The sequence below is a fragment of the Schistocerca gregaria genome, chromosome 4 (genome assembly GCF_023897955.1).
Source record: "Schistocerca gregaria isolate iqSchGreg1 chromosome 4, iqSchGreg1.2, whole genome shotgun sequence".
NCBI lineage: Eukaryota > Metazoa > Arthropoda > Insecta > Orthoptera > Acrididae > Schistocerca > Schistocerca gregaria.
In genome coordinates, this window is record NC_064923.1 from 455,510,523 (window position 1) to 455,536,355 (window position 25,833).

A 25,833-nucleotide genomic window follows, 5' to 3' on the forward strand; every position below is an offset into this window, starting at 1 on the left:
AACCTGAAGGGACACGTACAGCACAAAAGTGTACAGGCTGACCTTGTCTGTTGTCTCACAGAGACCACCGACAGTTGAAGGGCGTCGTATTGTGTAATAGGCATACATCTATCCAGACCATCACACAGGAATTCCAAACTGCATCAGGATCCACCACAAGTACTATGACAGTTAAGTGGGAGGTGAGAAAACTTGGATTTCGTGCCCTAGAGGCTGCTCATAAGCCACACATCACATTGATAAATGCCAAATCATGTCTCGCTTGTTGTAAGGAGCATAAATATTGGACAATTGAACAGTGGAAAAACGTTGTGTGGAGTGACAAATCATGGTACACATTGTGGCGATCCGATGGCATGGTGTAGGTATGGTGAATGCTCTGGTGAACGCCATCTTCCAGCACGTTTAGTGCCAACAGTAAAATTCAGAGGCTGTAGTGCCAACAGTAAAACTCAGAGGCAGTGTTGTTGTCGTGTGGCCGTGTTTTTCATGGAGGGGTCTTGCAGCCCTTGTTGTTTTTTGTGGCACTATCACACCATAGGCCTATATTGATGTTTTAAGAACCTTCTTGCTTCCCACTGTTGAAGAGCAATTCAGGGATGGCGATTGCAACTTTCAATGTGATTGAGCACCTGTTCATAATGCACGGCCTGTGACAGAGTAGTTACATGACAATAACTGAACAGAGTGGAAGCTGCCAATCAAGATTAAGGGTGGGCCAACACAATATTGAATTCCATCAAATGGAGGACGCCACGAACTTGTAAGTTATTTTCAGCAAGGCATCCAGATCCTTTTGCTCACATATTGTATGCTCTCTACTTCAGCCTTTATCAGTTACTTTGCTATCCAAATAGCAAAACTCATCTACTATCTAAAGTCTTACAGTGTCTCCTCTCTTAATCTAATTTCCTCAGCATCATCTGATTTAATTTGACTACATTCCATTATGCTTTTTTTTCTGTGAATCTTAAATCCCCCTTTCACGACACTGTCCATTCCATTCAATTGCTCTTCCATGTCCTTTGATTTCTCTGACATTATCATCGGAAAACGTCATAGTTTTTATTTCCTCTTCCAGGACTTTAATTCCTACTCCAAATTTTTCTTTTTTTACCTTTACTGCTTGCTCAGTGTACTTGAATAACGTTGGGGATAGGCTACAACGCTGTCTCACTCCCTTCTCGGCCACTGCTTCCATTTCATGGCCCCTCAGCTGCCATCTGGTTTCTGTAAAAGTTGTAAATAACTTTTCATTCCCTATATTTTATTCCTGCTGTTTTCACAATTCCAAACAGAGTCAGTATTGTCAAAAGCTTTCTGTATGTGTACAAATGCTAGAAACATAGGTTTGCCTGTCCTTAACCTATCTTCTAAGGTAAGTTGTAGAGTCAGTATTGACGTGCATGTTCCTACATTTCTCAAAATTCAAACTGATCTTCCAAGAGATCAGTTTCCACCAGTTTTTCCATTCTTCTGTGTTTCTACCAGTTATTCCATTCTTCTGTAAAGAATTCAGTTTAGTATTTTGCAACCATGATTTATTAAACTAATAGCTAGGTAATTTTCACACCTTTCTTTCGAATTGGAATTGTTACATTCTTCATGAATTCTGAGGGTATTTCGCCTGTCTCGTAAGGTGACCCCAGAGAAAAAAATCAGCGGACATCATGCCAGATGACCCTGGGAGTCATAAACCTTTGTCAGCGTAAAATGATTCCACCAAAGCCTTACTCACTTTAGATGTGTGACCTATTGTCCAATCTTATTGGTACCAGCCAAGTGTCAGTTTTTCATCATCCAGCTGGTTCACGAATTCAGGAAACAGTACTTTGTATACTCCACTGGTGACAGTAGTGAAGAAAAAAACTGACCCAAAATTGCATTGCTGTGGTAATGCACAGAACATGGGCACCTTCTGTGAATAAAGGTGTTCCCCAATTGACAAGTTACATGAGAACATCCACCATGAAATACAACTCTCCTATAGTAACATTCATGAAGCTGTAGCACCGTGTTGAACTATGTATAAAGGGGTTGGGCAAGGGGGCAGGCAGCATAGATGATCAATTCCACCATCTCTTGTAATGTTCCTTCATTTGTAAAACATAAAGTTATAACATCTACAAATTTGGTTTCATATTCTCTTTTATTAAGATTTTTATAACACTTATACAGGGCCATGTATAAGTGAGACACCCTATATGTCCCCACTGCCCAGGGAGACAGAGGAAGATTATGAGAACGTCTGTTGTACAACAAATTGAGTTTTCCAGTGTTCAAGGTTCAGTGTCAAATATGTCACAGGGTGAACACTCTTCTCCTTATATCAAATGAAATGCCAAGTTTTAGAAATGTACTTCATGAGAGATGAAGAATAGGAATTGGAAGTAGACCAAAGATGTGGTTGAACCTTCAAAGAACATTTTACAAACACAATGAGCTCATTTGTTTTTGGATTAAGTTTGAGATAAACATTGCTTTCAGAACTTAGTGACTTTTCATTTATTATGTTTTGGATTAAGTTTGAGATAAACATTGCTTTCAGAACTTCGTGACTTTTCATTTATTACCCGCCCACAATATTATTGCACTTGTCCTCTTCAGCCTTTTTCAGAAATATGCAGAAACCTTAGAGTAAACAAGTACAGTGTGAGTAAGGAAACTCCATAACACTGTGAATGATTTTAACTCAGTTGTGCATACACCATCAAGTGGTTTAGCATATCCTCATGAAATATCACTTTTTAAAAATCACAATAAACCAACTGATGCACCCTAATTCTCACATGCAGTAATATTGTAGTTGACTGATAAAACCAAACTCTTGTGAGAAACAAAATAAAAAAGGGAGGAATGACAGTGCAGATGAAGAAATGCAGTGAAATACCTACTGTATTATAAATGTAAAAAGTACTTGTTCCATTTTCACACGTAAAAAGTTGAACCAAGTGGACTAAAAGCTAGTTTTCTTATAAAAGATACTGCCAAAATGAGGACCTTTGAGAAAATATTCCTCTACTGAAGTTAAAGGAAAAATTTCATTGGTCAGTGAGTTGTTTGTAAAGAGGGAGTTTAGTATTTGTGGAAACAAACCAGTTGTTTCTCATTTCTACACAAATCGCTTTGTTGGTAAAAGTTATTACTTGTATGTGAGAATATTACGCATTGGAATATATTTATCATACAGAGACGCATACACAGTTATTCTTACAAACTGTTCACAAGTGAGATTGGATGGGATATAACTACAGTGGCTTGCAAAGTACAGATGCAGATTTATAGCTGTCTAAAGCTGGCCAGCCAATAAAATTTAACATATCTATTTCTGCATTATTGTTAATATTATGAAAATGGATTATAAATTGTTAAGGTATTGGGAATATCAAGGATAAAATACACTAAATAAATATTTAGCATTATCCTATGCAGCGAAAGCAAGAATTTATTACCAATGTGTTGGATGGCACACTGCTTGCAGGATGGTGTAATATTTATCATCTGATAAAATCATTGGAAGATAAAAATGATTTATTAGTATAAGAAGGCAGTTGGATGAAGGTTAATACCGTAACAAAAATGAAGAAACTTTTGGGGGGAATATTACCACTGTAATAAGTCCTACACTTTAATATATGGTTCCATCATTGTTCTTTCCATTACTACTATATACTCGTAGTTCTGTTAAATTAAATCTTCCTCTTCCTGATTTCAGATGGTGCTTCTGATTCTTAGTGAAGCTAAATATGAAGGCAGAAAAAAATCATTCCAGTTTGATCACTGTAGTTCCATGCATGTTTTTCATAATTATTCTGTACCTGACATAAACTGATACCAAACAGTTGTTTAAACAGTGACAAAGGTAGCTATATTAGCTTCTACAATATAAATTATTTTTAGCACTCGAATAATAGAATTGTATATTAAGTTGTCGAATTGCAGGAAAAATGAGGATGCAATAACTGTGTTGTTATATCAAAATCATTGATCAGATTGAACTGTAGAAGTATTATTGTAATTAATTGGAAGTTTGTATTAGACTTGCTTCAGAAACTTTCTGACCATGTACATTTCTTGCCAGCCAACTTGTGATAGCTTTAATAACAAAAGCAGCAATCATGTACCTAATTAGCTTGCCTGTAATAATACCGATGAATATATTAATGTATACATATTTTGTGTGCTCTTTAGAAATGTGTTGTAGTGGTTCATTATGAACATTAAATATAAATACACATAAGCAAGCTATGCACACCACTAAAGCCAAGTCTGCTACATTCCCTCTTAAATATTCAGAGCCGTAGCAACAAACATAAATGGAAACTAAATAAAATTAAATGTTAAAATTTAGTAGGAATTTCATTTCATTGAATCTCATTATATCCTGGCACCCCTCCTTTTTCTACCACTCCCTTGTCATATAGCTCAATTTATTCCATTTGTTCCTGCAGAAAATAGTAAAATATGATCTTTGACTTCAGATATTTGTTATGTGCTTTCCCAAAAGCAGGTCTACAAAAATTTTTTTTTGAAAAACTTTTTTTACTTTGATGGCTGATCTTTACAGATTTTTATGAGCTGAATTCAAATCTAGCCTCAGTGTTTTCTTGTCACTCAATATTATATAATATAAAAATCCTATGCTATATAGTAAATAGAAATTAATGGAATTCTTTGTTACAACATAAGCGTGGTTTGTATGCGGGGTGGTCCATTGATAGTGACCAGGCCAAATATCTCATGAAATAAGCATAAAATGAAAAACCTACAAAGAACAATACTCGTCTAGTTTGAAGGGGGAAATCAGATAGCGCTATGGTTGGCCCGCTAGATGGAGCGGCTATCAACTGCGTGTTTTGATATAGGATCCCCCTTTTTTTATTACATATTCGTGTGGTACGTAAAGAAATATGAATGTTTTAGTAGGACAACTTTTTTCACTTTGTGATAGATGGCGCTGTAATAGTCACAAACGTATAAGTACATAGTATCACGTAACAGTCCACCAGTGCGGACGGTATTTGCTTCATGATACATTACCCATGTTAAAATGGACCGTTCACCAATTGCGGGTTAGGTCAATATTGTGTTAATGTATGGCTATGGTGATCAAAATGCCCAATGGGTGTGTGCTATGTATGCTACTCGGTATCCTGGACGACATCATTCAAGTGTCCTGACAGTTTCCTGAATAGTTACGTTATTTAAGAAAATCAGAAATGTTCAGCTATATGTGAAATGTCAACCACGACCTGCAACAAATGATGATACCCAAGTAGGTGTTTTAATTGCTGTCGCGGCAAATCTGCACATCAGTAGCAGACAAATTGCACGAGAATCAGGAATCTCAAAAACGTCAGTCTTGAGAATGCTACATAAACATTGACTGCACCCGTACTATATTTCTATGCACCAGGAATTGCATGGCAATGACTTTTAACATCGTGTACAGTACTGCCACTGGGCACAAGAGAAATTATGGGACGATGACAGATTTTTTGCGTGCGTTCTATTTAATGATAAAGCATCATTCACCAACAGCGGTAACGTAAACCGGCATAATATGCACTATTGGGCAACAGAAAGTTCACGATGGCTCCAACAAGTGGAATATCAGCAACCTTGGTGGGTTAATGTATGGTGCGGCATTATGGGAGGAAGGATAATTGGCCCCCATTTTATCGATGGCAATCTAAATGGTGCAATGTATGCTGATTTCCTACGTAATGTTCTACCGATGTTACTACAAGATATTTCACTGCATGACAGGATAGCGATGTACTTCCAACATGATGGGTGTCCGGCTCATAGCTCACGTGCGGTTGAAGCAGTATTGAATAGCATATTTCATGACAGGTGGATTGGTTGTCGAAGCACCATACCATGGCTCACACAGTCACTGGATTTGACGTCCCTGGATTTCTTTCTGTGGGGAAAGTTGAAGGATATTTGCTATCGTGATCCACCGACAATGCCTGACAACATGCATCAGTGCATTGTCAATGCATGTGCGAACATTACGGAAGGTGAACTACTTGTTGTTGAGAGGAATGTCATTACACATATTGACAAATGCATTGAGGTTGACAGACATCACTTTGAGCATTTATTGCATTAATATGGTATATACAGGTAGTCACACTGTAACAGCATGCGTTCTCAGAAATGATAAGTTCACAAAGGTACATGTGTCACATGGGAACAACCGAAATAAAATATTCAAACGTACCTATGTTCTGTATTTTAATTTAAAGAACATAACTGTTACCAGCCGTTTGTCTAAAATTGTGAGCCATACGTTGTGACTATTACAGCGCCATCTATCACAAAGCGAAAAAAGTGGTCCAACTAAAACATTCACATTTCTTTACATACTACATGAATATGTAATAAAAAATGGCGGTTCCTATCTAAAAAAAAAAAAAAAAAAAAAACGCAGTTGAAATCCGTTTGACCTATGGTAGTGCCATCTAGCGGTCCAACCATAGTGCCATTTAGTTTCCCCTCTTCAAGCTAGACGAGTATTGTTCTTTGTAGTTTTTTCGTTTGACACTTATTTCATGAGATATTTGGTCCAGTCACGATCAATGGACCACCATGTATACAGTTAGCTACTTAAAACAATGATATGTGTTAATAGAGGTTTCACTTGTCAGCTGGAATTGGTTTGTATTTTCATTCTCTTTTTTCTTGAAGTTTCTTGTGTAGCTTTTTCTATGAAGAGTCGCTTGTTGAACTTCTCAGTGAAGTGACCAACAGTCTGGGTCTTTTTCATGTCCTAAAAATGTTGTAATAACTTGCTTGAATGGTACCCATGCTTCTTTGTCATTTAAGGTCATTGTGAATTCAAAGTTAACGTCAATTTTCTAATGTCAGATCCAACAGAGATGCCTTCATTTAGTTTAGCTTCTGAAAGATGTGGAAACTTTTGGCAGATATACTTAAAACATGGTCAATCTTTAGGCAACGCCTTTACAAACTGTTTCATTAGGCCTAACTCTATATTAAGAGGTGGTAGGAGTACGTTTTTGGATCTACAAGGTTTTTGCGTAGAATGTTAGTCTCTAATGGTTTTGAAGACTCCCTACAGGCCAGTTCTTTCTGCACCAGTGTTCATCCCTAGCCCAACTGTCCCATCCACACAAGAAACATGGAAATTTGGTAAAGCCCCCTTGCTGATCAAGGAGTAAGCATGTTACTTTTAGATTGTCACATATCATCCAACCAAGAGCAGAATAGCCTATTTTATTGAGCACTATTTCTAGGTTTTCATAGCTTTCTTTCATATGTACAGAATGTCCAACAGGTAGGTGCATACATGTTACCATTGTGTAATAAAACAGCCTTTAAACTAGTTTTGGATGAATCAATAAACAGCCTCCAGTCTTCCTTTTTGTATTCACTACCAAACTCATTCATCAGACTGGGAATGTCTGAGCAGTACACTAAATCACTCTCTTGTTGAAAAAACTTGGAAATTTGCTGCTCTCTGTTTCTATACATGTATATGCTGGTTCCAACTGCCAATAAGTTCTTTTCTTTTAATCTAGAGCCAAGAAATTCAGCCTTTTTCTTTTGTTGAGCCCAGATCCCCAACCAAATCGTTAAGCTCGGTCTGAGTAAACAGTTTGGGCTCTACTCTTTGTGTATTACAGTGGAATTCATCATCATCTGGTTCATCTAAATCACATTGTACATCAGAAAATACTTCTGTTGGAATAGAATTTAAATCATGTGGTGATTCAGGAGCTGGCAAATCTACACCCTGCCCTACTAGTCGGCTGGCGGACTGAGGGTTAGGGTAGCTTAATACCCTGTTGTTTTTTTTTAGTTAGGAGTAGTATCAACACTGCAAAATTATCAATCATTGGAATGATTTCTTGGCTCCCTCCATATCATAGGAAAAGCAAATCTAAAGGCTTTTTTCTCCTTTTTGGACAATTTTCTCATATCTTCAACACACACATAACATACCTTATGGGGTGCCCAAGATTTATCTTGATCACAAAGTTTAGATCCAAAGTATGATAGATAAACCTTTTTCAAAAAGTCTGTAATGTTTCTTTGGTGTGTTTTAATCACAAATTCACTACAAATATAACAAAAACTGTCAGAAGAGTTTTTACAACCACAATTAGACATTGTACTGAGCACATGTACAGGAAATGGGAGAGTGAGGTTAGGTTGACAGTAAACAAAACGCCATCTGTTAACACCAAAATAGAATAGACCTTTTTTGCCAGCAAATGTTTTTCACCAGTGCTACCAATGTCATCTACATTCATTACACCTCCTTTTTTTAATTATTTTAACTTATAAAAGCTGTTAAATTCTTTAAAAAATTGCTTAATTTAATAAATTTAACTGTAAAATGTGAAGAAATGGTGGGTGATACACTTTTTTAAGTATGATATTTGGATTTCCCACCCTAAAAAACATAAGAATAAGATATTTTCAGCAAACACATTTTTCCATCGCTGAGCTGTGGAATCAGTATTGCCAGTGATCTCATTGATTAGCTTGCAGTATATATTTGCTAACCTGGCATTCTGCATATCCCATAATTATATATAGAACAAAAACTAATAGTGTATTAATTGCTACGAGGAAAATGATTTGTTATGAAGCTGAGCAGAAAAATATCAATTTTCCGTAAAAGGTGTCTTTATTTTTTAATTTTTTAAAGCTCTGTTAACTTTTTTATTTCTTTAATTACTGGAATTATGTAACTTCAAATGAGTTACACAATTAGTGAAATAAAAAGATAAATTCAATTACTTTTCTTATTTTAAATAAAACTTTAGTACATGGGCTGTATTAATCATATGCCTAAATGTTGTGACCATCGTTTATATTATTCCACAGTACTTCTAAATGTATCTCTTGAAACTTCAGAATAATCAGATAATTGAATTAACTGTGTAGCCTATTTAATATTTAAATCAAACAATGGAAACTCCAGGTAGGAATATCAACATTGTAGGAAAAGACAGATTGCTACTTACCGTAAAGAAGACACGTCAAGTTGCAGACACTCAAACATAGCTTTCAGCCACAGCCTTCGTCAGTAAAACACACACACACACACACACACACACACACACACACACACACACAGCACACACACACACACAGATGGGCCACCTCCAGCAACTCGGGCCAGAATGCAACATCACGTGGGATGCAAGCAGCAATCTGGAGAAGATGGGGAAGGGGAAAGGAAAGGGATAGTAGTGTATAGGTGTAGAGAGACGAACGCTATCTGGTGGAGTGTCAGGGACTATACTGGCAACAGTCGCAGCATCAGAAGGTTGGGGGGCAGGGAGGTGGGGAGAAAAGGAGAGGAGCGCAGAAAGACAGGCAGTTGCATTGCCAGAGGGCTTCAAATAAACAGGGTGTGAGATGAGAATGGGGAGGAAGTGATAGGACAGACGGGATGGAAACTGTTGGGTGGAGGGTGCGGGGATGGTATGTTACCATAGGTTGAGGCCTGGATAATCACGGGAACAGAGAATGTGTTGTAAGGACAACTCCTATCTGCTCAGTTCAGAAAAGCTGGTGGTGGAGGGAAGGATCCAGATAGCTCAGGTAGTGGAGCAGCCATTGAATCCAGTGTTTATGTTCAGCTGCATGCTGTGCCACAGAGTGGTCTACTTTGGTCTTGGCTACAGTGTGGCGGTGGCTGTTCTTCGTCCTGGTAGACAGCTGGTTGGTAGCTATATCAACATAAACAATTTCGCAAAGATTGGGGTCCTCCACAGGGACATGATCCTTGTGACAAGGGGTTGGGATTGGGAATGGCATAGGGATGGACTAGGATGTTGTGAAGTTTGGGTGGGTGATATAGCACCACTTTAGGAGGGGTGGGAAGTACAGTGTGTAGGATGTCCTTCATTTCAGGGCACGATGATAGGTAATCAAAGCCCTGGTGAACAATGTGGTTCAGTTGTTCCAGTCAGGGGTGGTACTGGGTGATGAAAGGGTCACTTCCCTGTGGCTGGTTATTGGAGGTGTTGGGAAGGTTGGGGGTGTGAAGGGAAATGACATTTCCTTTGGCTTCGAGTAAAACCATGTGCATCACATAAATTCATTTCAAAAGCTTAGGTATAAAGACTTGACATAAAGTTCAAACACATTCTTTGTACTGATTTTATCAAAAGTAGTGTGGGTGGTGTGATATATTGTGTATTACTTAATCATCAGTTGTAAACATAACCTGTGCTTTACAGAGAATTATGTATTATATAGTATTATATCATCATAGAGAAACTTAACTGGGCTATTCAGCAACTTCGGCCACAACTAATGGTTCCCATGTTTCATTATGTATTTACATGAAAAAGATAATTTCTGAGAAGTGTTGGATGCTTGCAAAGATTTTTATAAATAACAAGTGTTTTGCATAATCTTTTGTGCAATAAATCAGAGTTTGTGATTTACAGTTACTGTAAATAAGTAACATATTGTGTCACATTAGTTCTCTCTTTTAATAGGAGTGTATATTGTCTGCTTTTATTGCGAATTAACGCCACTGTCGAATTTGATATCCATTTCTTAATTTGACATCCATTTGTTGTAGAATTATGGAACATATTCTGAGCTCAAATGTAATGAGGTATCTTGAACAGAATGAGCTGCTTCGTGCCAGCCAGCAGAGATTTCGTAAACATATGTCTTGTGAACCCCAATTTGCACTTTCCTCTCATGACATCCAGAAAGCTGTGGGTCAAGGCAATCAAAGAGATGCAGTATGTCTCAATTTCCGAAAATCATTTAACTCAGTACTACACCTATGCTTATTATCAGCAGTACAGTCATATGGGCTATCAGGCAAAATACATGACTGGACTGAGGATTTCTTGTTAGGTAAGCCGGTATTACACTATCAAATTTCTTTGTCCAATATCTTTGTCAAAGAAATTTGATAATGTAATAGCGAACTTTGTCAAACGTCATCAAATATTTGATCAAATCTAGGGCCTCGCTGCAGATTTCATCAAAGAAGTTGCTTGTCTTCTGTTCACTGGAATGTGACATGTTACCGCATGGAGTGGTAGCATCGCTGCAGCGTTCTGTCATCTGTAGTGTTTTTATAAACATTGCCGGTAAATACAATTGGTGTGTATCGCCAACTATAAAATTGAGACGTATGAAGCTTATGAGGCACTTTACAACGTGAGGCATCCTGAATACAAAAAGATTGGAGACCTGACCTATCCTAACCCAACGTTCTCCTATAGCAAGGAATCTGAGTGTTGCAGTGAGCCTGTCTTCTGCAGATACAGCAGTTCTTGAGTGAGTATTGTGCTTTGTGATATGAGGATACAATTCACTGAGCACATTTAGAAATGTTTGCTCATCCATTCTTAAGTAATTGATGTACGATTTGTCGTCCTCCACTATAGCTCACGTAACAAGTTTAGTTGACTGCTTTTACTGTGGCATCGTAAAACCTACAGCTTCACCCAGGTACGTTTCCTTTTTTTTCCCAGCTGCTCTTTTGCATGTGCACACAGTGCAATTGTGGTACACGCAACCGCTGCGGTTAATAACAAGTTGTTGTTGTCAGCCATCTTGAACTTTGATGAAAAATATGATGACAGTGTAATACCCCCTTTTAGTGCCACATCAAAGATCTTTGTCAAACATATTTGACGAATATTTGATCACATCTTTGATCAAATGTTGCCAAAGAAATTTGATAGTGTAATACCGGCTGTAGGATGCTGCATATTGTCTCAGATGGAGAGTCACTGATCAGAGAAGAATGTTGGATCCCTTGCTTGCTGTTCATGTTGTGTACCAATGAGCTTGAAGACAATACTACTGCAACCTTAAGACTTTTCATAGATGATGCAGTTATCTACAATGAAGTACAATCTGAATGAAGCTGCACAAATATTTAGTCAGACCTTCATAAGATTTCAAAGCATTGCAAAGATTGGCAACTTGTAAATATTCAGAAATGTAAAATTGTATACTTCACAAAATGGAAACAACAATAGTATCCTATGAATATAATATCAGTGAGTCACAGTTGGAACTGGTAAACTCATACAAATATTGATATACAACAATGAAGAAAGCAAGTAGTGAACTTTAGTTTCATTGTGGAGCACTGGTTTTTGAATTTGTTTATTTGGTACAACGCATTATGGCACAACATGCAGTAGCATGAAACCACTCAAAGGTGATGCAAGGTATTAACATAACAATGTCCACATCTTGAGGGCTGAATGATAAGTAACAGCTGACAGCATGGCATAGACTGAGGCTGAAAGGCTTGCATCAGCCTAGATATAGACAAGTGTAGACATCACTGATGTCTGTGGTGCTAGTGCTAGTTTTGAATCTGTGCATGCAGCTGGTGTTGTAGACTTACTGTGGAGGCCAACGGTGGAGCTTCTGGTATCGATCCTCACATCCAGGGGTAGTGAGCCTTAGCTCAGTGCATTGAATAATAGTCAGTTTCTGATGTGACCAGCACAGCATACAGATCTGGAGCGAGGCGGACAGCAATAGGTAGTGGTAATTGTGGTATTACCACATACCTGCCCTCCTGGAGGGTTGTAATGGGGCAGGTTGATGACATGACATTGCTGGGCGCAGCCCTGCACCACACATAGAGCAACCCCCCCCCCCCCCCCCCCCCCCCCACCACCACCACCACTCTGTGCCCTGTTGGCTCAGGCTCCAGGAGTCCCCAGTCTCCAGGCATTTGGACATAACCCAGCTCACACTATTCGTCCATGAGACTCGGGGCCATAGACATAGGTTCCCAGATAGATGCCGTGTTTCTTGACTTCTGCAAGATGTTTGATACAGTTCCCCACAGTTGTTTAATGAACAAAGTAAGACATATCAACTATCAGACGAATTGTGTGATTGGATTGAAGAGTTCCTAGATAACAGAACGCAGCATGTCACTCTCAATGGAGAGAAGTCTTCCAAAGTAAGAGTGATTTCAGATGTGCCACAGGGGAGTGTCATAGGACCTTTGTTGTTCACAATATATATAAATGACCTTATGGATAACATTGGAAGTTCACTGAGGCTTTTTGCGGATGATGCTGTAATATATCAAGAGACTGTAACAATGGAAAATTGTACTGAAATGCAGGAGGATCTGCAACGAATTGACGCATGATGCAGGGAATGGCAATTGAATCTCAATGTAAACAAGTGTAATGTGCTTCGAATACATAGAAAGAAAGATTCTTTATCATTTAGCTACAATGTAGCAGGTCAGCAACTGGAAGCAGTTAATTCCATAAAGTATCTGGGAGTAGGCATTAGGAGTGATTTAAAGTGGAATGATCATATAAAATTCATCATCAGTAAAGCAGATGCCAGACTGAGATTCATTGGAAGAATCCTAAGGAAATGCAGTCTGAAAACAAATAAAATAGGTTACAGTACACTTGTTCGCCCACTACTTGAATACTGCTCACCGATGTGGGCTCTGTACCAGATAGGGTTGATAGAAGAGATAGAGAAGATCCTATGGAGGGCAGCATTACAGGATCATTTAGTAATTGCGAAAGCTTTATGGCGATGATCGATAAACTCCAGTAGAAGACTCTGCAAGAGAGACGCTCAGTAGCTCGGTACAGGCTTTTGTTGAAGTTTCGAGAACATACCTTCACCGAGGAGTCAAGCTGTATATTGCTCCCTCCTATGTATATCTCGCGAAGAGACTATGAGGGTAAAACAAGAGAGAGATTAGAGCTCATACAGAGGCATACCGACAGTCTTTCTTTCCACGAACAATACGAGACTGGAATAAAAGGGAGAACCAATAGAGGTACTCAGGGTACCTTGCGCTACACACCATCAGGTGGCTTGCAGAGTATGGAATTAGATAAGGTCAAAAGTGGCCGGGCTGGTGGTGGCTGCAGTGGGTGGGCAGTAGTGGGAACAGGATGAGACAGCGGACATTGAAGGCAGCATCATGACCATGCCTGGGCTCCAAAGTGGTGGCTGCTCCATTGGTGCACCCTCTAGTGACATCCCCAGCTGCAATATCTTAAGACAACGAGTTGGTCTGCTCCAGGGCAGGGAAGCTGGCAGTGTAACGAGACTCACCCTGTGGCTATCGTTGCCTGGAACAACTAACAGTTGAAATAGAGGAGGACGGGAACTTGATGATGTGTAAATTGGGCTTGAGGATGAGATCTTCTGCCGAAGGGGAAGAAAATGAGGTGCAGTGGAAGGACTGGGGGGAAAATGACTGGGGTGCAGTGCTGCATAACTGGAGCTGGTTCTGGTGTTAGGCAATGGGCCAGTCTCTGGTATAAGGTGTAAAAACTCATCACCTACATTGCTGATGAAAGGTGCCAGGGAACCACCATGCTTGTTGGCTCAACTCTCAGGCCCACACCTGCGTGCCATACTGGAACTTCAGAGAGAATGGGGGGCTGGGTGCAGGCAGAAATATAAACAGGAGTGAATGTGATTGACATTCATGTAAGAGCTCCAACAGGCTCTTCCTGCCAAACAGTGTTGCTCAATATGAACTTAAAGAAAAGAGTCAAGGATCTTGCATGGAAGCACCTTGGATGTACTTCTTCATTTGCTGTTTGAGAGGTGAACGTCTCAGCCTCTCTGTTCAGCTGGGGATGGAAATGAGGGAAACAGATGTGCTTCACTTTATTCTTGGCACGGAAATTTTCAAAGACCTCCACTCTAAATTGTGGACTGTTGTCTGTCACTAGTGACTGTGGCAGTCCCCTGATGTTACATAAGATCAGCATATTTTGCATATTTTGCTTTCTTTCAAAGTATCATATCATATGGAATCTTATTGTAGGGGCACTAGCAGTTACGTAAAGAGCATTCTACTTTTACAAAAAAAAAAAAAAAAAAAAAAAAAAAAAAAAAAAAAAAAAAATAGTAAGAATAATAACCAACTCAGATAAGTTAGAACACTGTAAACCCTTGTTTGTTAAATTGCAATGCCTGACGGTAATAAACTTGTGCATCTATAATGTTCTATTGTATGTTAGGAACATATTAGGGACATGTCTTTTTAAGTTTCTAATTATGTAAATAAAATAGAAAGAAACTTCCACATAGGAAAAATATATTAAAAACAAAGATTCCAAGACTTACCAAGCGGGAATGCGCCAGTAGATAGGCACAATAAATAAAACACACAAACACACACACAGAATTTCTAGCTTTCGCAACTGACAGTTGCTTCTTCAGGAAAGAGGGAAGGAGAGGGAAAGATGAAAGGATGTGGGTTTTATGGGAGAGGGTAAGGAGTCATCCCAATCCCGGGAGCGGAAAGACTTCCCTTAGGGGGGAAAAAGGACAGGTGTACACTCACGCACACACACACATCCATCCGCACATACACAGCCACAATCAGACATTTGTAAACAGAATGGTGAAAACTATCAGCATTCAAGTATCGATAAATGTGCGTTCGTTTCCTGTAGATTGAATGACCAACGCAGCCTCCTGCCTTCCCCTCAACTAAAACATCGAAGAACGGAAACTTGCCATCCTTCTCCATCTCTGTGGTAAATTTAATGTTGTGATGGACACTTTTCGTGTGACCAGCAAACTGTTGCAGTGTATTTTCACCATGAGGTCATATCAGGAAAGTGTGATTCACGTACCTTGGAAAGAAAGACGGACACAACACCGCAGAGTTCAGAGCCTGCTCCTCAAAGTGCTCCGTGGCGAAATTCACGACTGCAGGAGACAGTGGTGAGTCCATCGCTGTGCCAGCCATCATTTCATAATATTTGTCAAAGTACAAGAAGTACGTTGTCATTAGAACATGACAGAACAACTTGACAATTCCAGACAGAAACTGTTAGGCCAACATGAAGTTATTACACTGACACTGTACAAAAAATAATGCTTCCAATAAAACTGCTGAGCCGTTGGGCATATTAAAGGAAATTATTTGTTGTTCCTATTGTGGCAAATGTAGCAGATTGTTATACGCAAACATTCTTTCATGGTAGGCCTAAGTACTGACTAAAATTAGTAGGCTTTAAAATAATGTTCTTTCTTGCCTTTGATGTGACTGACTGGTTACTTTATGGATACAATGTTTTCATCATATTCAGATTTTCCTTTTTTAACTGTTAATAATGCTTTTTGATTTGGTAATGTATCCGTGTACATTTTCAGACAGCTCCAAATTTAGTATAAGGTGCTGTTGTTGTTGTTGTTGTTGTTGTTGTGGTCTTCAGTCCTGAGACTGCTAGTCTACCTTGTGCAAGCTGCTTCATCTCCCAGTACCTACTGCAACCTACATCCTTCTGAATCTGCTTAGTGTATTCATCTCTTGCTCGCCATCTACGATTTTTACCCTCCACGCTGCCCTCCAATACTAAATTTGTGATCCAGCCTCAGAACATGTCCTACCAACCAATCCCTTCTTCTGGTCAAGTTGTGCCACAAACTTCTCTTCTCTCCAATCCTATTCAATACTTTATCATTAGTTATGTGATCTACCCATCTAATCTTCAGCATTCTTCTGTAGCACCACATTTCGAAAGCTTCTATTCTCTTCTTGTCTAAATTATTTATCGTCCACATTTCACTTCCATACATGGCTACACTCCATGCAAATACTTTCAGATATGACTTCCTGACACTTAAATTTATACTTGATGTTAACAAATTTCTCTCCTTCAGAAACGCTTTCCTTGCCATTGCCAGTCTACATTTTAAATGCTCTCTACTTCGACCATCATCAGTTACTTTGCTCCCCAAATAGAAAAACTCCTTTACTACTTTAAGTGTCTCATTTCCTAATCTAATTCCCTCAGCATCATCCGACTTAATTCGACTACATTCCATTATCCTCGTTTTCCGTTTGTTGATGTTCATCTTATATCCTCCTTTCAAGACGCTATCCGTTCCATTCAACTGCTCTTCTAAGTCCTTTGCTGTCTCTGACAAAATTACAATGTCATCGGCAAACCTCAAAGTTTTTATTTCTTCTCCATGGATATTAATACCTACTCCGAACATTTCTTTTGTTTCCTTTACTGCTTGCTCAATATACAGATTGAATAACATTGGGGAGAGGATACAACCCTGTCTTACTCCCTTCCCAACATCTGCTTCCCTTTCATGTCCCCCGACTCTTATAACTACCATCTGGTTTCTGTACAAATTGTAAATAGCCTTTCGCTCCTTGTATTTAACACCTGGCACCTTCAGAAGAAGAATGGGTAGCTCTGAGGGATGAAGTAGTGAAGGCAGCAGAGGATAAAGTAGGTACAAAGACGAGGGCTGCTAGAAATCCTTGGGTAACAGAAGAAATATTGAATTTAATTGATGAAAGGAGAAAATATAAAAATGCAGTAAATGAAGCAGGCACAAAGGAATACAAACGTCTCAAAAATGAGATCGACAGGAAGTGCAAAATGGCTAAACAGGGATGGCTAGAGGACAAATCTAAGGATGTAGAAACTTATCTCACTAGGGGTAAGATAGATACTGCCTACAGGAAAATTAAAGAGACCTTTGGAGAGAAGAGAACCATGTGTATGAATATCAAGAGCTCAGATGGCAGCCCAGTTCTAAGCAAAGAAGGGAAGGCAGAAAGGTGGAAGGAGTATATAGAAGGTTTATACAAGGGCGATGTACTTGAGGACAATATTATGGAAATGGAAGAGGATGTAGATGAAGACGAAATGGGAGATACGATACTGCGTGGAGAGTTTGACAGAGCACTGAAAGACCTGAGTCGAAACAAGGCCCCCGGAGTGGACAACATTCCATTAGAACTACTGACGGCCTTGGGAGAACCAGTCCTGACAAAACTCTACCAGTTGGTGAGCAAGATGTATGAGACAGGCGAAATACCCTCAGACTTCAAGAAGAATATAATAATTCCAATCCCAAAGAAAGCAGGTGCTGACAGATGTGAAAATTACCGAACTATCAGTTTAATAAGCCACGGCTGCAAAATACTAACGCGAATTCTTTACAGACGAATGGAAAAACTGGTAGATGCAGACCTCGGGGAGGATCAGTTTGGATTCCGTCGAAATGTTGGAACACGTGAGGCAATACTGACCTTACGACTTATCTTAGAAGAAAGATTAAGAAAAGGCAAACCTACGTTCCTAGCATTTGTAGACTTAGAGAAAGCTTTTGACAATGTTGACTGGAATACTCTTTTTCAAATTCTAAAGGTGGCAGGGGTAAAATACAGGGAGCGAAAGGCTATTTATAATTTGTACAGAAACCAGATGGCAGTCATAAGAGTCGAGGGGCATGAAAGGGAAGCAGTGGTTGGGAAAGGAGTGAGACAGGGTTGTAGCCTCTCCCCGATGTTATTCAATCTGTATATTGAGCAAGCAGTAAAGGAAACAAAAGAAAAATTTGGAGTAGGTATTAAAATTCATGGAGACGAAGTAAAAACTTTGAGGTTCGCCGATGACATTGTAATTCTGTCAGAGACGGCAAAGGACTTGGAAGAGCAGTTGAACGGAATGGACAGTGTCTTGAAAGGAGGATATAACATGAACATTAACAAAAGCAAAACGAGGATAATGGAATGTAGTCAAATTAAATCGGGTGATGCTGAGGGAATTAGATTAGGAAATGAGACACTTAAAGTAGTAAAGGAGTTTTGCTATTTAGGAAGTAAAATAACTGATGATGGTCGAAGTAGAGAGGATATAAAATGTAGACTGGCAATGGCAAGGAAAGCGTTTCTGAAGAAGAGAAATTTGTTAACATCGAATATAGATTTATGTATCAGGAAGTCGTTTCTGAAAGTATTTGTTTGGAGTGTAGCCATGTATGGAAGTGAAACATGGACGATAAATAGTTTGGACAAGAAGAGAATAGAAGCTTTCGAAATGTGGTGCTACAGAAGAATACTGAAGATAAGGTGGATAGATCACGTAACTAATGAGGAAGTATTGAATAGGATTGGGGAGAAGAGAAGTTTGTGGCACAACTTGACTAGAAGAAGGGATCGGTTGGTAGGACATGTTTTGAGGCATCAAGGGATCACAAATTTAGCATTGGAGGGCAGCGTGGAGGGTAAAAATCGTAGAGGGAGACCGAGAGATGAGTACACTAAGCAGATTCAGAAGGATGTAGGTTGCAGTAGGTACTGGGAGATGAAGAAGCTTGGACAGGATAGAGTAGCATGGAGAGCTGCATCAAACCAGTCTCAGGACTGAAGACAACAACAACAACAACAACACCTTCAGAATTTGAAAGAGAGTGTTCCAGCCAACATTGTCAAAAGCTTTCTCTAAGTCTACAAATACTAGAAACATACACTCCTGGAAATGGAAAAAAGAACACATTGACACCGGTGTGTCAGACCCACCATACTTGCTCCGGACACTGCGAGAAGGCTGTACAAGCAATGATCACACACACGGCACAGCGGACACACCAGGAACCGCGGTGTTGGCCGTCGAATGGCGCTAGCTGCGCAGCATTTGTGCACCGCCGCCGTCAGTGTCAGCCAGTTTGCCGTGGCATACGGAGCTCCATCGTAGTCTTTAACACTGGTAGCATGCCGCAACAGCGTGGACGTGGACCGTATGTGCAGTTGACGGACTTTGAGTGAGGGCGTATAGTGGGCATGCGGGAGGCCGGGTGGACGTACTGCCGAATTGCTCAACACGTGGGGCGTGAATTCTCCACAGTACATCGACGTTGTCGCCAGTGGTCGGCGGAAGGTGCATGTGCCCGTCGACCTGGGACCGGACCGCAGCGATGCATGGATGCACGCCAAGACCGTAGGATCCTACGCAGTGCCGTAGGGGACTGCACCGCCACTTCCCAGCAAATTAGGGACACTGTTGCTCCTGGGGTATCGGCGAGGACCATTCGCAACCGTCTCCATGAAGCTGGGCTACAGTCCCACACACCGTTAAGCCGTCTTCTGCTCACGCCCCAACATCGTGCAGCCCGCCTCCAGTGGTGTCGCGACAGGCGTGAATGGAGGGACGAATGGAGACGTGTTGTCTTCAGCGATGAGAGTCGCTTCTGCCTTGGTGCCAATGATGGTCGTATGCGTGTTTGGCAACGTGAAGGTGACCGCCACAATCGGGACTGCATACGACCGAGGCACACAGGGCCAACACCCGGCATCATGGTGTGGGGAGCGATCTCCTACACTGGCCGTACACCTCTGGTGATCGTCGAGGGGACACTGAATAGTGCACGGTAAATCCAATCCGTCATCGAACCCATCATTCTACCATTCCTAGACCGGCAAGGGAACTTGCTGTTCCAACAGGACAATGCACGTCCGCATGTACCCCGTTCCACCCAACGTGCTCTAGAAGGTGTAAGTCAACTACCCTGGCCAGCAAGATCTCCGGGTCTGTCCCCCATTGAGCATGTTTGGGACTGGATGAAATGTCGTCTCACGCGGTCTGCACGTCCAACACGAACGCTGGTCCAGCTGAGGCGCCAGGTGGAAATGGCATGGCAAGCCGTTCCACAGGACTACATCCAGCATCTCTACGATCATCTCCATGGGAGAATAGCAGCCTGCATTGCTGCGAAAGGTGGATATACACTGTACTAGTGCCGACATTGTGATGGCTCTGTTGCCTGTGTCTATGTGCCTGTGGTTCTGTCAGTGTGATAATGTGATGTATCTGACCCCAGGAATGTGTCAATAAAGTTTCCCCTTCCTGGGACAATGAATTCACGGTGTTCTTATTTCAATTTCCAGGAGTGTATGTTTGTCTTTCCTTAATCTTCTTCTAAGATAAGTCGTAAGGTCAGTATTACCTCACGTGTTCCAGTATTTCTACGGAATCCAAACTGATCTTCCCCGGGCTGGCTTCTACTAGTTTTTCCATTTGTCTGTAAAGAATTCGTGTTAGTATTGTGCAGCTGTGGCTTATTAAACTGATGGTTCGGTAATTTTCACATCTGTCAACACCTGCTTTCTTTGGGATTGGAATTATTATATTCTTCTTGAAGTCTGAGGGTATTTCGCCTGTTTCATACATCTTGCTCACCAGATGGTAGAGTTTTGTCAGGACTGGCTCTCCCAAGGCCGTCAGTAGTTCCAATGGAATGTTGTCTACTCCCGGGGCCTTGTTTCGACTCAGGTCTGTCAAACTCTTCACGCGGTATTATATCTCCCATTTCATCTTCATCTACATCCTCTTTCATTTCCATAATACTGTCAAGTTCATCGCCATTGTATAGACCCCTCTATAAACTCCTTCCACCTTTCTGCTTTCCCTTCTTTGCTTAGAACTGGGTTTCCATCTGAGCTCTTGATATTCATGCAAGTGGTTTTCTTATCTCCTAAGGTCTCTTTAATTTTCCTTTAGGCAGTATCTATCTTACCTATAGTGAGATAAGCCCCTAGCCATCCCTGCTTAGCCATTTTGCACTTCCTGTCGATCTCATTTTTGAGACGTTTGTATTCCTTTTTGCCTGCTTCGTTTACTGCAATTTTATATTTTCTCCTTTCATCAATTAAATTCAATATTTCTTCTGTTACCCAAGGAGTTCTACTAACCCTCGTCTTTTTACCTACTTGATCCTCTGCTGCCTTCACTACTTCATCCCTCAAAGCTACCCATTCTTCTTATACTGTATTTCTTTCCCCCATTCCTGTCAATTGTTCCCCTATGCTCTCCCTGAAAGTCTGTACAACCTCTGGTTCTTTCAGTTTATCCAGATCCCATCTCCTTAAGTTCCCACCTTTTTGCAGTTTCTTCAGTTTTAATCTACAGGTCATAACGAATAGATTGTGGTCAGAGTCCACATCTGCCCCTGGAAATGTCTTACAATTTAAAACCTGGTTCCTAAATCTCTGTCTTACCATTATATAATCTATCTGATACCTTTTAGTATCTCCAGGGTTCTTCCATGTATACAACCTTCTTTCATGATACTTAAACCAAGTGTTAGCTATGATTAAGTTGTGCTCTGTGCAAAATTCTACCAGGCGGCTTCCTCTTTCATTTCTTTGCCCCCATCCATATTCACCTACTACGTTTCCTCCTCTCCCTTTCCCTACTACCGAATTCCAGTCACCCATGACTATTAACTTTGCGCCACTCTTCACTATCTGAATAATTTCTTTTATTTCATCATACATTTCTTCAATTTCTTCGTCATGCAGAGCTAGGTGGCATATAAACTTTTACTGCTGTAGTAGGTGTGGGCTTCATATCTATCTTGGCAACAATAATGCGTTCACTATGCTGTTTGTAGTAGCTTACACGCATTTCTATTTTCCTATTCATTATTAAACCTACTCCTGCATTACCCCTATTTGATTTTGTGTTTATAACCCTGTAGTCACCTGACCAGAAGTCTTGTTCCTCCTGCCACCGAACTTCACTAATTCCCACTATATCTAACTTGAACCTATCCATTTCCCTTTTTAAATTTTCTAACTTACCTGCCCGATTAAGTGATCTGACATTCCATGCTCCAATCCGTAGAATGCCAGTTTTCTTTCTTTTGATAACGACATCCTCTTGAGTAGTCCCCGCCCGAAGATTCGAATGGGGGACTATTTTACCTCCGGATTATTTTACCCAAGAGGACGCCATCATCATTTAATCATACAGTAAAGCTGCATGCCCTCGGGAAAAATTACGACCGTAGTTTCCCCTTGCTTTCAGCCGTTCGCAGTACCAGCACAGCAAGGCCGTTTTGGTTATTGTTACAAGGCGAGATCAGTCATTCATCCAGACTGTTGCCCTCGCAACTACTGAAAAGGCTGCTGCCCCTCTTCAGGAACCACACGTTTGTCTGGCCTCTCAGCAGATACCCCTCCGTTGTGGTTGCACCTACGGTACGGCTATCTGTATCGCTGAGGCACGCAAGCCTCCCCACCAACGGCAAGGTCCATGGTTCATGGGGGGAGGTATAAGGTGCTATGATTTTTATATGAACAAAGAAATTAATATATATTTGTGGTTTTACCATTTACTATACATCTGTGTCTATGGAATATTCCATCTGCAAATATCATGACTTGTACTGTGCATAGGAAAACCACTCCTCCTTTCTGGAACTGTACTAATACCTTTCTTTCTGGCTGTCATAAGCCTTACTTTACATCACATTAGTGTAACTTAAGATTCATTGTGGCCATCACAAATCATAATTTTACATAATGTAGTTATTAAATATATGTGCAATAGAAATACTATTAGTAAAGGATTCACGCTGTTGTGCAGTATTTTCCAAAAGTCATGTTAAAGCAGCCAGGGCTCAAGACTCAAGTGTTCTTATAGAGGCTAATTTGAAACATCCACAGAATACCTCTGTGCTGTAGCGTTTTGTACATAAATCCACTAGTCACTTGTAATAAATGGACACAACAGTTTAACTCATGACTGATTTCAGGTTTGTGCAAATCTAGTTTAAGAGGAACAACTTTTTTTCTTTGAATTTAACACACTGTTTCTAATACATTTTGAACCCTTTTTTCCTTTTCATTGTGTTTTTTATAATATGGCTTTGGAAAATAGACGACCCTCTTTAGTGCTGCTATTAATAGCCATTACAGAAAATATTGTTGCAATACAACAGTGTGTGTACATTAATCATAAATATGATTAAATCCTTCCTTGAGAACCGCCAACAAGTTGTTTGCATTAACAAGGAAAAGTCAGATCTGATTAATGTTAGGTCTGGCATGCCACAGGGCTCAGTACTTGGACCTCTGTTGTTTTTACTTATGATTAATGACCTGCCATCTTTTGTAAACAAAATTGGAAAACCACACTTAATATCCAAACAAATTCAAATATCACATCTCAGCCAATACAGATTAAGCGTAGAATATACCAAGGAGACGAATTAAGTCCTTTCTGGTTCTGCCTTGCTCTGAACCCAGTATCCAACATTCTAAATAATACGAATTAAGGATACAATACTACTGGAACATACCAACAAAAAATCACACATTTGCTATACATGGATGATGTAAAACTACTGGCAGCAACAAATCAACAACTCAACCAATTACTAAAGATAACAGAAGTGTTCAGCAATGACATAAATATGGCTTTTGGAACAGACAAATGTAAGAAAAATAGCATAGTCAAGGGAAAACACACTAAACAAGAAGGTCACATATTGGATAACCACAGCGACTGCGTAGAAGCTATGGAAAAAACAGATGCCTATAAATATCTAGAATACAGACAAAAAATAGGAATAGCTAATACAAATATTAAAGAAGAACTAAAAGAAAAATATAGACAAAGACTAACAAAAATACTGAAAACAGAATTGACAGCAAGAAACAAGACAAAAGCTATAAATACCTATGCTATACCAATATTGACCTACTCATTTGGAGTAGTGAAATGGAGTAACACAGACCTAGAAGCACTCAATGCACTTACATGATCACAATGCCACAAATATAGAATACATCACATACATTCAGCAACAGAAAGATTCACATTAAGCAGAAAGGAAGGAGGAAGGGGATTTATCGACTTAAAAAACCTACATTATGGACAGGTAGACAATTTAAGAAAATTCTTTCTAGAACAAGCAGAAACTAGCAAAATACACAAAACAATCACTCATATAAATACATCGGCTACACCACTGCAATTTCATAACCACTTCTACAACCCTTTAGATCACAGATATGAAGAAAGTAAATTGGAAAAAGAAAACACTACATGGCAAGCACCCATATCATCTAACACAGCCACACATCGATCAAGACGCATTCAACACACGACTAAGAAAAGGCAATATATACAGTGAGATGGAAGGATTCATGATTGCAATACAGGATCAAACAATAAACACCAGATATTACAGCAAGCATATTATTAAAGGTTCCAATACCACAACAGATAAATGCAGACTTTTCAAACAACAAATAGAAACAGTAGATCACATCCCAAGTAGGTGTACAATACTAGCAAATACAGAATACACCAAAAGACATGGCAATGTAGCAAAAATAATACATCAACAACTTGCCATACAACATAAACTAATAAAACAACATGTTCCCACATACAAGTATGCACCACAAAATGTACTGGAGAATGATGAATACAAATTATATTGGAACAGAACTATTATAAAAGGTAAAACAACACCTCACAACAAACCTGACATCATACTCACCAATAAAAAGAAGAAATTAACACAACTAATAGAAATATCCATACCCAATACAACAAATATACAGAAAAAAAACCAGAAGAAAAGATTGAAAACTACATCCAACTGGCTGAGGAAGTCAAGGACATGTGGCATCAGGATAACATTGACATTATACCAATTATACTATCAACTACAGGAGTCATACCACACAATATCCACCAGTACATCAACGCAATACAGCTGCATTCAAACGTATATATACAACTACGGAAATCTGTAATTATTGATACATGTTCAATTACCCGAAAGTTCCTAAATGCAGTGTAACATATACCGTACAGTTAAAAGGAAGTCACACTTGATCAAGGTCCACGTCACTTTCCATTTTTAACCAGACATAACGTCTGAGAAAGAAAATAAATAATAATAATAACAATACAATTTTGTTATATATATATATATATATATATATATATATATATATATATATATATAACACTTAATTACCTCTTGCTCAAATTATTATTTCAACATCTATGAATTCTTCAACTGAATCGTAGCATTTCTCCCAGCTGCCGTTGGATAAGCAGCTGCAGCAGCAAGTCGTATAACCCTAGCTTACTTATTTGTTAGATAGTTTAATTAATTTCTTTGCGTGTTTTTGGGTACTTGCATTGTTTAATTCATATATTTCGGGCGTATTATAGTATTTGAGAGTTGTAGCATCGCGCTCTAGTGTTTACTTGGTAGATTCTTATT

At 39.6% G+C, this 25,833-nt stretch overlaps 1 protein-coding gene across 4 annotated transcripts in view; it reads left to right on the forward strand.

Annotated features, from left to right (window-relative positions):
* Positions 1-4,350, forward strand: part of LOC126267161 (guanylate kinase-like) — a 44,451-nt gene extending 40,101 nt beyond the window's left edge. For all 4 annotated transcript variants that reach the window (XM_049972110.1, XM_049972109.1, XM_049972113.1 and 1 more), the window contains one exon: positions 3,716-4,350. In XM_049972110.1, the coding sequence (XP_049828067.1) occupies positions 3,716-3,735 (20 nt within the window). In that variant the 3' untranslated portion in view covers positions 3,736-4,350. The remainder of the gene's footprint in view (positions 1-3,715) is intronic.
* The last annotated feature ends 21,483 nt before the right edge of the window (positions 4,351-25,833 follow it).